At 41.5% G+C, this 12,536-nt stretch overlaps 1 protein-coding gene across 1 annotated transcript in view; it reads right to left on the bottom strand.

Annotated features, from left to right (window-relative positions):
* LOC106806499 (vacuolar protein sorting-associated protein 41 homolog) overlaps nucleotides 1-12,536 on the bottom strand; it is a 54,977-nt gene that overhangs the window by 8,131 nt on the left and 34,310 nt on the right. Inside the window, exons 19-20 of the mRNA XM_014808466.1 lie at nucleotides 7,485-7,625; nucleotides 4,699-4,835 (exon numbers count right to left, since the gene is read on the bottom strand). Coding sequence (XP_014663952.1) covers nucleotides 4,699-4,835; nucleotides 7,485-7,625 — 278 coding nt within the window. The remainder of the gene's footprint in view (nucleotides 1-4,698; nucleotides 4,836-7,484; nucleotides 7,626-12,536) is intronic.

Below are 12,536 nucleotides of genomic sequence, written 5' to 3'. Positions count from 1 at the left end.
AGAGGAGAGAGGGAGAGAGAGAGAGAGAGAGAGAGAGGAAGACGAGAGAGAGGAGAGAAGAGAGAGAGAGGGAGAGAGAGGTGAGAAGAGGAGAGAGAGAGGAGAGAGAGAGCGAGAGAAGAGAGATGAGAGAGATGAGAGAGAGAGGAGGGAGAAGAGAGAGAGAGAGAGAAGAGATGAGAAGGAGATGAGCCGAGAGAGAGAAGAAGCAGAGCATACGGAAATACAGACAGAGAGAGATGAAGACGAGAGAGATGAGAAGAGGATGGAGGAGATCGAGGAGAGAGAGAGAAGAGAGAGAGAGAGAGAGAGGAGAGAGAGAAGAGAGACGAGAGAGAGAAGAGAGAGTAAGAGAGAGAGAGAGAGAGAGTGAAGAAGGAAGAATGAGACGATGGAGAGAGAGAGAGTACGGAGAGAGCAGAGAGAGACGGAATCTACGGTTACGACTCAATCTCCGAATACATTACATCAAATTAATCACAGGACACCGTGTGTAAATAACAGACACCCATTCTGCAGCAATACTTACAAGAGAGACGACGACAACCCTCTGTACCATTAACGGATTAGGAAAATACAGATTTCTATAGCGGGAAGTGAACTAGTAATTCACAAAACAGATTTTTGTAAATTATACCAGGTTGGACGAATTTATTTATTAAATCGCCGCATGGTGTTATTTACAATATGATTAAGATTGTCAATGTACATCAACAAACGACAAATACGAAAAACCACCTATCACATCACACTCATTATCACCTCTCATGATCAAAAAGTACTATGTTGGAGAAAGGTCAACAGAATAACAATTCTCTACATGGCCGACATAGATTTACAAACTGGTTTCGGCTAGCTCTTGACGTACGCACGTAATAAAACAGGACACGCGGCCAGCAACGCGATCCACAAAGGTGTGGAATCAGAACCAAATATGAGAAACAACACGCCCACTCCCCCCCCCCCCAACGCATTGGAGAACCGCGATATGAAAAAGCGAGAGTACCGCTTATATTAGAAACCACAGTAGTTCACGACGTGTGTATAAGTTGCCTTAGTATATTGTTATATGTTACATCAAATCATTGTGCATGTGCAGACGTACAGAATATACACAACAGATGCCGCGAAATGTATATATATATATTCATTTATTGGGAAAAATTTTTTTTATATAACACGTATTTATTGAGTAAATTAATAAACAATGTTTATAGTACTGCACTGCCCATATTACAATCAACATCAGCACTAAAGCGCCAACAAAGCCCAAAAACTAATTCTTCCCGTATTTAATAGGAACGCGTACATTATTGGAGCAGGCAACCTACTTATATACAAGACTATTCCGCAAAACGCTGCTGGTGCTAGCCTGCCATCACAGAGAAACCACGCAGTCCGCATCGGCTGCAGTTACAGAAGCACTGCTGCAACGATAGATTTCCCCACAAAAGTCCCAATTGCCGATTCGTGAATTGCTTGGTTTCCACAGCCATCCGCTCTGGAATGAAATCTGACGAATCGATCACGGCTAATCACGGGGAGAAGAGTCCACTAGACGACCCTGGCGCCCTCTTCGACTGAGTGTGACAGATAGTGCACGACATCGCTCCCTGGAAGCAAGCAGAGACGGATGGTGTCGCATGGTTGTTTATTGTTACCGCGCGCACCTAGGACATATTCGGCGGTAAATTATTATTACCTCACCGAGGACAGATCTGTTAGGAACCGCCAATTTTAACGCGCCAAACACGGGGAATCTTTATCACACAGGGGTACCTATATCAGTATTTGCAGGAGGAGAACAAGTTAATCATTCATGATTGACCCTATATGGAAGTAATCTCATTAGCTTACCGTAGCGACCACTCTTTTACCCATTATATTATTATTATTGTTATTATTATTATTATTGACACTGTATGCAGCGAGAGCTTACACGATAAATTCCTCAGTTTCGCGGCAACATATTAAACCAAGATTTGTAATCGCCGCCGAATTTAAACGCAGGGAATAAAGTATAATTACACTTCATTACTCCAAGAGCGGTATTATTAGCTCTTGATTACTTGCTACCATTGTGTGTGTGTGTGTATGTGTACAGGGTATCTTCAGCGGCGTCACATGAGAGTTACGAGGTTAGTTTGTATTAATAGGCCTGTGCAATAAACTTGAACTGCCCGCGGTGTACATTTATATGACGATGCATCGTTAATAATCTTTACATAATACATCCTGATGCATAATCTTCATATAATACTGTAGTTTATACGAGAGATATTATTGCAGAGGTTACGAGACTAATAGTGAGTATAACTAGCAATACAAAGCTCAATAGTGTTATCATTCGTATGTATGACACCTGCTAGGTTTATCCGTTATGGTTACACTAGTTATTAGTTTATTACGACATCTAACCTGTCGAAATCATATAAGAATGAAAATGATATTATACTTTAACACTATAAGTAGCTATTTACGCTGGTGCTCCTTTTTCGCATATTCTAGGTCACGTTTGGTTTAGCATGTGCGGTGGCTGTAGGAACGTCGTGGAAGCTGGGTCTACTAACGGTGGGCACCTGTCCCGGTGGTGGACTGAGTAACATCTTTACCTTTCTACTGGACGGTGACATCACCCTCAGCATTGCGATGACGCTGCTAAACACTGTGCTAACACTCGGTAGGTACAAGATGCTAGGCTTCACCGACCTATGTTCTCTTCTTTCCTCTCACGGCCTCACTGTGTATCGACGGGGCGCGTCATTGGCAGCTTGTTCATTAAGTACTGCTGCGTACTCAAGTTGGCTCTCGAGAATAACACATGCAATCGGCTGTCTGGTGATGGTATGTTCACATGTTGTCCTCCCTTCCTCTGTTGCTCTTGGTACGAACCTCTCCGGTGGTCTCGATCATCCTACTGCGAATCCTGCGCCTCTTGGTGTGATCATCGCTGGGTATATCTATCCTTGCCGTGTCTTTGTTTCCTTTGGTTAAGCCATCTCTTAGCGTCCCAATACGTGCCCTAGATATGTCTTTAGTGTGGTCCTCTTTGTTTGTCTCTGTCCCATGGGCTCCGTTGCTTTCGGTCCGACTCTATCTGATGCGTCCATCTTTGTCGTTGCTTCAATACTGATCTCAAACTAAATATACACTTCTTTCGGTTGCTGATACCTCCCTCTATTGTACGAAATGTGAGTGCACAGCCTTTCTGGTCAGCTTATAGGTAAATGCGTCTCTAGAGATTTAATCGCGGTAATGTTGTGATTTAAGTTAATACGCAAAACTGTTGACAGTTACTTTAAATAAAGTACAAGACCAACGGAGGGGTTTTAATCATTATTTTAATGAAACAATTTTCAGGAACCATGCCAATGTGGCTGGCAGTATTGGGCAAGAACTTCACCAGAGGAACAAACCTACGCATTCCTTTCGTCAGCATCATCATAGGTCTCTCGTACATGCTCGGCCCTGTTCTACTTGGATTCGGTATCAGTGTTTTCCGACCTAAATGGGCCGTAGTTATCACTTACGTTCTCAAGCCTGTTTGTGTGGTACTGATCATAAGCGTGTATGCCGTGGGCATCTATGCCAATTTGTACGTTTTTTATATCGTCTCGCCCATTATTACCACTGTCGCGTTCCTTCTGCCCTGGTCGGGGTTTGCGCTTGGCGGCATTGTAGCTCTGATCACCTGCCGTCCGTGGCCCATCGTGAAGACCATCGCCATTGAGACTGGATTCCAGAATATCAGCGTCGCACTAGTACTGCTACGAACCACATTTCCACAGCCGGAGGCAGACCTTGCCGCCTCTATACCAGTTATCTGCGGCATCGTAACTCCGCTACCTCTCATTGTCATCTTCTTCATACGCCTCATCGTCCAGAGAATCCGTCGCAAGTTAAGCTCAGCAGATATCACTGTTGACGCAGCGAATTTGGATACGAAGTCAAAGGAAAAGGACGAAACGTATCGTAATATCGACAGTGACGGGACGGCCTCGAAGAAAAAAGATGTAGAGAGATCGCCAAACTCTGCAGCACGCGACAGTAGTTCCACGAATGTTGAGAAGGGCGAGAGAAAGCGAATGAGTGACGACGCAAAGGAGAAGAGTAGCATTAAGACGGCGACGGCGAAGATTGGACGTGTGAACCTAGCACTCGTAGAGGACATAGAGAAAGATCAAGGTTTCACGTTCAAATGAATGTAATATTGTAAAGTTTCTTTTCTCTTGTGCTTCTTTTCTCTTTAGAAGAAACCCTTTTAGGCTGCGAAAATTATTTTCAACATTAAACACTAAATGTGATAATAAGTAATTTTGATAGCGATATATGATAGAATATATGCCTTTATTGCGGCTAATGGGTTATGTTAAAGCCCTGCGCCGATAGAAGTGGTAAACACTTGGCTGTCTATACAGATATACAACACGTCTATGTTTGGCTTATCGATGGACTGAGTGACCAAGTGTATAACTAGTACATCTCCCTTGGCTTGTCCAGGGAATGAATGACCAGGTATACAAAAGGTCTATATCACAACTGACTTGTTGACAGACTAAGTGATCAGGTATATATATATCTGGTATATCACACCTGACTTATCGAGGGACTATGGGACCAGGTATACAACAGGTGTATATCACACCCGGCCTAGTGAATTCATTGGGTGACCATGTAATTAAAAGGTACATGTCTCACCTGTAAGTTGTAGTCTTGCATGATCTTAACGAGCGAGTCCCTGAGGTGGGGGATGTGCAGGCCTGGACGAATACGCTGGATCAGCATGATGGGGTCGACATGCGTGCCAATGTTGTGCAGTAGCACCGTGATAAAATCTGTGCAAGGCAAATTGGCCAACGACATTTAATTGAGCAGTAACGTCAATGAGAAAGTGATAAAACCTTTGCATGGCAGATTAAAATACAACATTAATATACAACATATTATTGAACTGCGTAGGCAGAATTATGACAATACATTGACATTAAACTACATTTTGAGACATGTAACAGTAATATCAACATGACAGTGAGAAATTCTGCACGTGAGGTTGAGGTATGACATTACATTAATATTGCATTACAGACCAGGGGAACATTGTCAAATACGTATAATTATGTACGTATATTACGTATAATATATTATCAAAGGTCGTTATGATATTATTTTTGAAGTGAAATGGCACACGAAAGTTGTGGAAACATTTTATATTTATAATGGTCATAATAATTTGTTTCTGACAACGGGCCTAGTACGTTAGATTATACGTATATCACCTGTAACTGTAACATTAATACGTATATGGTGATTTCGCAAAATCGAATCCCCAAAGAGCTCACACTTCATTGTGTACGTTATGGAAAAGAGTATACATTACACAGGCATCATAAATTCCTACAGAGTGCTGGCCTATGACGGACAATATATACTCACCATTAGGGCTGTAATTACACATCCTGTCTACTAACCCTCACGTTTAGATCAACCCTAGTATCATCCCATCAGTATAATAGCTCCTGGCACATTAACCCTACAGGTTTTCCATGATTATTAGGCTACCTATATACATATGAAAGTATATGAATAGAAAATAGAATGAGGTGTCCTTTTTTATTTTGCATGCTTTCGAAAAATATGACTCATCGCGAGGCTTCACAACAACAGAATAAACAACAGAAGCCTGAAAAAGCGACATGTTCTCGAAAGCTTGCAAAACAAGAAATGACACTTCATTCTATTTGTTTATATTCATATATTTTCATCTATATCTGCATGGGTAGCCATGTGTTTTTACTTTTAATTTATACAATACATGCATGCGCGTGCGTGCGTGCGTGCGTGCGTGCGTGCGTGCGTGCGTGTGTATGCACCCGTGCCTGCATGCATGCGTGCGTGCGTGTACAAATCTGCTGGTGTCATAAACTGCCTGATAAAGAATGTTTAAACCCACATGGGGTCAACAGAGTATACTTGTGGAGAATACAGCGTTGTTGATAGACGCTTTGCATGTATAGTTGAAATAAATAGATTTTGAATACATAGGTCGCCATTGTGAAGGCAATGGCATAATTTGGATAATGCACGTGCTAAATCCACAAGGTGGGTAATTTACTGCACGAATGCTCAATAATTAGAAACAATGATACGCATGACTGGTGGGCGGTGGCCATTGACTGCAAGGTTAATCATAACAAAATTACAAAGAAAAGTGAATATGTTTGTTAACAACATAAATACACCATTGCAGGCCGTTGGGGGCAAGAACATACACAAGAACATAACCTACACTGTGACATCGTTCCCCTCACTCGGTGGTTCCTTTGCCCATTAACTTTGTCATGAATGTCAAACAGAGTCTAAACAAAGTCAGACAGGAGTGCTAACAAGTAAAAACACTTGGAAATATGCAAATAAAACTGTAGGCATTAAGAAGAACGTGCGGCGTGTACACATACAGAGTGGTAGGCCTATGTGTAGTATGGTATCATTATTTAGTGTTTATTACTTTACCTTAAAAGGTGTTTATTAGGTCTTGATGGTATGTACAGGTAGAGCAATGTGCGTATCATGCACATACTGACTATGATTGATTATGCGTGCAGGACACCCAACAGCGCCGCGAAAGCCCGTTTAGCAGAGGACCCAATAGCTGCATGTGCGCTGCTACCCATACTTGACCCCGTGCAGAATGATTTCATGGGCCATAACCACGTCGGGCGTGGATTGCTGCCAGGCTTGCCACATCGCCTCATCATGCTACAAGGTCACACGTGGCTGAGTGAACCATGCGTGGCCAAGATTATGCTAGTTCCACCCTAAACCGACCAGGCTCTCCGACTGTTACACGGCGTAGGAACCTCTCGCCAACGTAGTGTTAAGCGAGAAGGGAACTTGTCTAGTTCCACTCATGCGGCCCTAGGCTGCACCAGAGAATTCTGGCAGAGCCCATGGCTACGTAGGTAGAGCTAAGTGTAAACAAGCCACGCAGGCGATGAGATCCGGGGCGACAATATACGCTTTCAGCGTTTTTGTCCTGCGCAGTGCATTAGTTTTCTAAAGGGCATATTTGAACAGCGGCGCCATAGCCTTAGGGATGCCGCACGACCTGTTTAACACACTTGAATGATGACGATACTATTTACCAGGTGACTGTTCGTGGAAGGGAACATTTTTAGGAAAAGAAAACATTATTTTAAGTACATTTCAAGCGGCCTGTATGTACAATATTTAGTGGTATTTATATACCGAGCTTGGTGACTGGTTTATCACGAAATTTACAGGAGAATCTCACCTGTTTTATCCAGAGATTTTAATAGCAAATGTTTTACTTGTCCTTTCCATAGATTGGGCAACCATGCAATTAACAGGAATATTTCACCTAGCTTGTCAAACGACCAGGTGATCAGGTATACAACAGGTATATATCACACCTGGCTTGTCAAGAAACTGTGGGTGATCAGGTATACAGTAGGTATATATCACACCTGGCTTGTCAAGAGACTGTGTGATCAGGTCTTCCCACAGCTCACGGTCATCATGTTCCTTGCAGAATTCGATTGCGCGATCCACGTCTCTCAGCTGTTGCGTTATGAGGGACAGAGCCTCCTTCGTGTTACCTATGCGACCTGAGATGCAAAACAACATGACGTCAATGCATGGTCCTCTGCCTTGCAACTAATATTTTTCACGAGTGATCGATGCTTAGAATCAATACCAAAATTGTTCTCCAGCAAACGAATATTTTCCAAAAATGAAGGATGACTATAATAGAATTTTCAGTGATTATCGTCAGAATTTCAGAGATTTGCTATAGGCCCTACTATCTAGTAAGCTACTTGTGGTGTGTCACGTAAATTTGCAAGTCAAAATAAGGTAGGATGTACCTATGTTGTAGTTAACTTAATTTGTGAGCAATTCTACTGCTTTTTTATCTGATTAAAGGGGAAATAATTTATGTTCCCAGAAAGTTCCAATGTTAAAGCATACTTAATGAAAGTGTCAATGACACTGTAGCTCACCTTGGGTGTGATAGAAGAGGGAGGGGGGATATATAAAGCAAGAGTATATATGGGAGAACTCCCATTATATAGCATATCTCCCATTATATACTCTTGATAATGATATATGCATAAGTTTTGATGCGAAAATAAATGTTTCAGATCTGAAAGTCTGAGATCTTGACGAGAGATGGTGCTACACCTAAATGATCGCCATTTTGGTTTTCGAATATCGCGCAAATAAAAACAATAAAATATTCCAGTAAAATTTACTGTAACGAAGAATCTAAAACACAATAATACACGTATATAGGTATGATTGTAGAGTTGTTGACCAGTTAGACAAAATAAACGTAATAGGACGTTGTCATCTCTCCCATAGAAGTAACAACTGGTTTATATGTCACAGTAATCGATTGATCTCGTTTGTATTCGCCAGATGGCGCCACCTAACTGGGGGGGCCTTGTTTTAGAGAGTTACTTGCGAGCAGTTGCGAGCCAGCATGTACCCCAGTTTGCCTTGAATATACTTGCACTTGTAGTAACGGTATACCGCTCCTTGTGTTGTCATTTAATAAGCATCACACTATCACATTATAGGGCTAGCCTTACACATTCACATACCAAAATTTAACAAAATCGAATGAATTTAGATGGCCATTTTCATTTTTGTTCGCGGCATCTACCGCTCAACCGATTCTACCGCTCTACCGCTCGCCGAAAGCTGGTGCTAAAATTTGGCTCGGGCCTGGTCCGACGTTTTCGATGGAACCAAATTGGCTCATGCCAAATTGGCACGGCCCGAAAAACCGTCCGTGTGAACGCTCGGCTCGAGCCAAATCTGGCGCGAGCCTAATTAGGCTCGGGCCAAAAACGTCCGTGTAAACGTGCCTTAAGATAGGGTACACAACAAGCGGGCCAGACCGGGTGCTAAATCGCAATACGCATGCGCATAGCCTTATTTAGGTGACGTACGCTCACTCGCACGCACCCTCGCTGTACCTCACTGTCTGCGGGGTGACGTGGCGAGCAGGGAACTGAGCGGTGGGAGAACTGATGACTCATTTAAAGTAGGGTCAAATATGCAGTGTGTACGCTCCTAGTTAGCGCGCGTCAAATCCGGGCTAAGTTAGCCCAGGTCTGACGCACGCTAAAATTCGTAGTCTGTACAGGGTATAGGATATTACGAGCTATCCAACGTAGCGAGTGAACGAGTGGGCAAGCAGGCATGCAGAGGCAGGTCGACATACAGAAGACCATACACCGCAGTACAGTGAATGTCTGGCCTAAAATCATACTGCAAGTGTCTCCAAGAATAGTTTGATAGAGATGGCAATTTTCAGTCGTATGTTCTTAAACTAAATTCTTATTAAAATTTCTTGATTTAAATTACCTGCACAAAATCAGCACAATTTAAAAGAAAGCACCATGCATGGAACGCATCACACGAATCTTGGCACAATCAGCGCAAATAATGTGGCATGATTGCAGTATCATTACACGATTACGCTTCTCCAATTATAGTAACTACACTTCCTCAACCCGTTTTAATTGAATAGTTGAACTCGATATGGATTTATTTCGTGCCTGGAGATGCTTACTAACCACATCAGTGGCACGAATTATAGGGCAATGCACGACCCTCGCATGGGTAAATGAGATTTCTGAGATTACACGGTAAGAAAAAAACTGAAAAGTAGGTAGAAATTTCAATAGCAGCCATTTGTGAACGCTAATTTCATGAACGATGTACATTCATAAACGATGTACGTATTTATGTGCAAAAGACTTACATTACAGCCCCCTGAATACAAATTTCTACGGCTTATTTCATTTCAATGTAGCTAGGGACAGAATAATTACCATCGGCACACTAAAAATAGGTTTTTGTCACTCTGATCATTATTTGCAACATCGGTAAAGTGTCACAGTCATCGCAGTCGGTACTCGGATTGTGGCAGTTATTCTTAATCAACATTAAGTATGAAAAACAGCAGTCAGGTGAATGCAAATTTAACAACAAAAATCAGGTAGGCATGAAAACTTGAAATATGCATAACTGGTCACAGCACCACCGAGAGTGACTACAGCTGTGCCCTTAAAATGAATCGCAATTCACGAGACGGTCCACTCCGTTTACTAATAACATTTCATCAAACAAATGAGTATGGCTTTCATTCCTTGAAATTCAGCTTGGCCATTCAATACCACAAGGTTATTTTCACTAGACTGAATCATTGCCGGTTCACTGGATCTCGGCCGTGTGAGTCATACGACCTCAGGCCAGTTTATAGTTACCTGCAGCCGTTATGAAACGCATGATTCAATAGTGCATGATGCAGTATGCCAAATGTGCTTCCAGCTAAGAAAGATTAACGTTTTCTTATCACTGATGATGATCGCATTGATTCTATGTAACTCTGACAAAACAAAAGCATAAACCACAGCGTCCAGATAAGCCGTTCTGCAGCAGCAATTTGACAGAGGAGCACAAGCCGAGAATGCACCGGTGCACGTTGTCTCATCGGATTCATTTGCAATTTCCAACTCTCATGCATGTGTCCCAAACAACAGTGATCGCCACTCTTCTCTGTTCACCTGTACTTAGCCACGACCTCCCTCGTACGGAAGCTAGTTTACGATGCTCTACCCATGAGAGAGCGCCACTTGTTCCAATAATGAAAGTGTCAATGACACTGTAGCTCACCACAAAAAAGGACACAAATGAGTGAGTGAGAAGAAGTCAGTTTTTAATTGAGCAACCATCGACGGTACATTATAGAAACGAAGAGTATATATGGAGAACTCCATATATACTCTTGATAATTATATGTTAATTTTTTATGTGAAAATAATAAATAATATTATATATAAATTATAATAATTTATAAACCAAAATGAATCACAATTTGTGACGGTAGATGGCGCTATAACCCGTTTGATGTTTCTTAGCATAAATCATTATATCATTAATAATAATAGTATAAATCATAATATGTTCATAGCAGGAATTTTTGCATTAAAGATATTGTCAATGAAATCTTGTAAAACGAACATCAGATGAGTGTGACACCACCAGACTGTTTGTTATCTGTGTGTCTATATAATATGATACATAATTGCCAAACTCTACCTAATTTGCATAATTTTTTTTTAAATATCAAACTCCTAGCCCTTATTCATTTTCACATACCAAAAACGAGCAAAATCCGTTGAACCTGAACTACTGGCAATTCCCATTTTGCCAAAAATTGGCGCGTGGCTCGAAAGTACGTCGACTGGCGTGCTCCAAAATAGGACGTTTAATATGGGAGCATAGCAGTAACAACTATACCCATTTCAAACATGTGGGTCAAACGTTCCTGAGTTACTTGAGTAGTCAAATGTTGACGGACGGACAGACGGACGTACGACGGACGACGACCCATGGCAATAGCTCAGCTTGACGATGGCAAGGTGAGCTAAAACCAGCATGAGATCGCGTGAGTCAATGGCTGTCTATACAGATATACAACACGTCTAGTTTGGCTTATCGATGGACTGAGTGACCAGTGATAACTAGTACATCTCCCTTGGCTTGTCCAGGGAATGAATGACCAGGTATACAAAAGGTCTATATCACAACTGACTTGTTGACAGACTAAGTGATCAGGTATATATATCTGGTATATCACACCTGGCTTATCGAGGAACTACGGACCAGGTATACAACAGGTGTATATCACACCTGGCCTAGTGAATTCATTGGTGACCATGTAATTAAAAGGTACAAGTCTCACCTGTAAGTTGTAGTCTTGCATGATCTTAACGAGCGAGTCCCTGAGGTGGGGGATGTGCAGGCCTGGACGAATACGCTGGATCAGCATGATGGGTCGACATGCGTGCCAATGTTGTGGCAGTAGCACCGTGATAAAATCTGTGCAAGGCAAATTGGCCAACGACATTTAAAGTGATTACGTCACGAATTTCTAGTAGTATATTTGTGTGTTATTTGTACATAATAAAACGTAAAAAAATACAATTAGTTTTCTGTTTACTTTTCATGCTATATACCTTCTTTATATGCCCTAATTTGCGCGTGAAAAACAGAGAGACGCCAGTATCTGAACAGTACTGGGGAATAGTGTTAGACAACAGAAATTACCAAATCGTCTAGATTTTGCAAATTTAACAACGTAAAAAACATTTTTATCAGGTGAGAGTTTGAAGATATAGTATTAATAACGTTAGTTCTTACTTTTAATGTAAAAAAATGGCAATTTTTTTTACAAATTTTACCATGGAAAATTCGTGACTACTAGTCAATTAATTGAGCAGTAACGTCAATGGGAAAGTGATAAAACCTTTGCATGGCAGATTAAAATACAACATTAATATACGACATATTATTGAACTGCGTAGCAGAATTATGACAATACATTGACATTAAACTACATTTTGAGACATGTAACAGTAATATCAACATGACAGTGATAAATTCTGCACGTGAGGTTGAGGTATGACATTACATTAATATTGCATTACAGACCAGGGGAAATT

Source organism: Priapulus caudatus, unplaced genomic scaffold (genome assembly GCF_000485595.1).
Source record: "Priapulus caudatus unplaced genomic scaffold, Priapulus_caudatus-5.0.1 Scaffold165, whole genome shotgun sequence".
NCBI lineage: Eukaryota > Metazoa > Priapulida > Priapulimorpha > Priapulimorphida > Priapulidae > Priapulus > Priapulus caudatus.
The sequence above is the reverse complement of the archived record's forward strand: the minus strand, read 5'-3'. Positions and strand labels throughout refer to the sequence as shown.